Source organism: Mobula hypostoma, chromosome 4 (genome assembly GCF_963921235.1).
Source record: "Mobula hypostoma chromosome 4, sMobHyp1.1, whole genome shotgun sequence".
Taxonomy (NCBI): Eukaryota; Metazoa; Chordata; class Chondrichthyes; order Myliobatiformes; family Myliobatidae; genus Mobula; species Mobula hypostoma.
Genome location: NC_086100.1, coordinates 84,336,785 through 84,339,858, shown reverse-complemented (window position 1 = coordinate 84,339,858; position 3,074 = coordinate 84,336,785). Strand labels below are relative to the sequence as shown.

General features: G+C 44.0%; 1 protein-coding gene across 1 annotated transcript; it reads left to right on the top strand.

Moving 5' to 3' along the window:
• Window positions 1–459: 459 nt before the first annotated feature.
• LOC134345963 (olfactory receptor 4K14-like) lies at window positions 460–1,497 on the top strand. The gene has a single exon (XM_063047307.1). It carries the CDS (start codon window positions 460–462, stop codon window positions 1,495–1,497), a length of 1,038 nt encoding a protein of 345 aa, XP_062903377.1.
• The last annotated feature ends 1,577 nt before the right edge of the window (window positions 1,498–3,074 follow it).

The following is a 3,074-nucleotide window of genomic DNA, read 5'->3' as shown; positions in this document are numbered from 1 at the left end:
AGTGATTTGACTTTGACTGTTCCATCTGCTCACCACCACACACCTGAAGGGAAGGGAATCAGTTGTGGCTGATTTCAAGAGCTAATATTTGCTCTGAAGTCTCAGAGGGAGGCAGAGATGAATGCTGTTCCAGAGCTAATTAACCCTGATGTAGAGGTGGGGGACCATGCTGTTTTATTGAGAGGTCAAAGCGCGAGTGCTCAGGAAGTGAGAGATCTGGATTTTGGACGCACATAGGAGGATAGGGGCTGCAGTGTTCCCTGTGATTTGCTCTGACTGCTAAAGGATTTGGTTCTCAATTAACTCCTTCCAGTGGGTTAAAACTATCTAGGAAGAATACTGGAACTGAATAAAATTCAGGAAGGAAAAGAAGAGATTCTAACTGTTTGAGATCACTTCCCCTTTTACCAGAAGATTATAAAGATAAATGATTTGTGAATCTTCACTAAATGCAGCAAGATGGCTTCACTTGGTGCCGAGTGTACTTTTATTTTCTACTCCAATGAGTCATCAATAGAGATCCCAAACTCCACATTCACCTCCAGTACCATTGCTGAAATTAACCTACGATGGGCTGAAGCTTTGTTACGGGGTCAAAGCGGGCTTATCATCATCCCAGGAGGAATCTGCTTCTTTGCATCTTTGCTAGCCAGCCCACTAACCTTACTGACCATTTTCACCAAAAGCAGCCTCCGCCAAGAATCCAGATACCTGCTGCTTAGCAACACTTTGCTCAGTGACTTGATTTACATGGTGATAAACTTCTGCGTCCAGCTTTGTAACGCTTTCCATCTGAGCTTAGCCAAGGTGGTTTGTGAGTTGTTGCTTTTCACTCTAGCGTCTTCATGTTGTGGTGGAATTATGACAATCACAGCCATGGTAATAGACACCTACTTAGCTATCAACTGGTCTCTGCATTATATCATACTGCTCCCTCCCTCCAGGACGATCAAACTGGTGATCTTCATATGGATCTTGGTTACTTTGCCGCAGTTTACCATCACCGTGCTAATGTTAGCTACACAACAGTCTCCATTTTGCAAGCTGGGAATGTGTCAGCTGGACTATATTTTCCTAATTGTTCCAAACGGTGCTGTGCTTGCTCACCTTTTTTATGGGATGTTCATTACCCTGTTGCTGTCATGTGTATGCTTACTGCTGGGCTGTCACTTCATGTTGTACTGGAAGACGAGGAATTCCAGGATATGGAGAGGGTTTACCTCCAGGGCAAGACTCACCTTTCTAATGCACTCTCTTGTCTTCGTTTTTTACTTTGGTGCAATGCTACTGATTATAATTGAAAGGATTTTATATTATTGTGGCATGATTAAGTTCGAAAAGGGAACTTTCATCACTTGGGCCCTGTCTAATGTAATAATGATGGGTCCAAAAGCCCTGGCTCCCTACCTGTACGCGATAAGATACAGAGAATTAGCAAAGGCTATCAAATCTTTCATCTTCGTGAAAGATGTGCATCAGATAGAACCCTCATGTTAATCCTACAAGAAAACAAAATTCATGTAGTCCCCAGGGTTGTCAGACTCTATCAATGTTTAACTCAATTTATCGTGTGTTGCACTGTTAAATATGAATCCTCCTTGCCTGTAAAGCACATCAGTAAAGCATAATCGAATATCATAAATTTCACCTGTGAAAATTGTTTTGAGTTTAAACTTGGTGAATTAAGATATAAGAAAAAAAATTGCTGCATTTAAGCTCAGCCTTTCATGGTCTGAGCATATACCACACTACTTTACAGCAATTGACAGACACAGGGTCGTTATTCTGTGGAAGGGGTGGTACGCTGAGACACAGAAATCAGAAAAAAAACTAGCACCATAGTGCAAGCATTGCATTTCAATAGAGGAATTGATAACTACTTAGAACTTCTATGTTGGTCTGAATTGTGTGGTTCAGTGTGTCAGAACATGCTGAGATACAGTTATCCTGCACGTCTGTCATGTATATCCTGACCACAATCCAAACTCCATCTCGATTCCAAACATACTGTCCACAATCCAACTCCATTCCACACATGCTGTTCACAATCCAAACTCGAGTCCACACATCCTGTCCACAATCCAACTCCATTTCACACATCCTGTCCACAGTCCAAACTCCAGTCCACACATCCTGTCCATAATCCAATCTCTAGTCCACACATCCTGTCCACAATCCAAACTCCAGTCCACACATCCAGTCCACAATCCAAACTCCATTCCAAACATACAGTCCACAATCCTAACTCCATTCCACACATCCTGTCCCCAAGGCAAACTCCACTCCACACATCCTGTCCACAATCCAAACTCCAATCCAGACATCCTGTCCACAATCGAAACTCAAGTCCACACAACCTGCTCACAGTCCAAACTCCATTCCACACATCCTGTCCACAATCCAAACTCCAGTACACACATCCTGTCCACAATCCAAACTTCACTCCACACATCCTGCCCACAATCCAACTCCATTCCACACATCCGGTCCACAATCCAAACTCCACTCCACACATCCTGTCCACAGTCCAAACTCCAGTCCACACATCCTTTCCACAATCCAAACTTCAGCTTGACTCCACATATCCTGTCCACAATCCAAATTCCACTCCACACATCCTGTCCACAATCCAAATTCCACTCCACACATCCTGTCCACAATCAAAGCTCCAGCCACACATCCTGTCCACAGTCCAAACTCCATTCCACACCTCCTGTCCACAAGCCAAACTCCACTCCACAAATCCTGCCCACAATCCAATGTCCACTGCACACATCCTGTCCACAATCAAAACTCCAATCCACACGTTATGTCCACAATCCAAACTCCAGTTCAGACATCCCGTTCACATTCCAAACTCCAGTCCACACAGCCTGTCCACAATCCAAACTCCACTCCACACATCCTGTCCATAATCCAAACTTCAGCTCGAATCCACACATCCTGTCCACAATCCAAACTCCACTCCACATATCCTTTCCACAGTCCATACTCCAGTCCACATATCCTGTCCACAGCCCAAACTCCATTCCACACCTCCTGTCCACAAGACAAATTCCACTCCACAAATCCTG

Coding starts and splice junctions, on each gene's coding strand:
- LOC134345963 (XM_063047307.1), top strand. CDS start 460: ATGGCTTCACTTGGTGCCGAGTGTACTTTTATTTTCTACTCCAATGAG.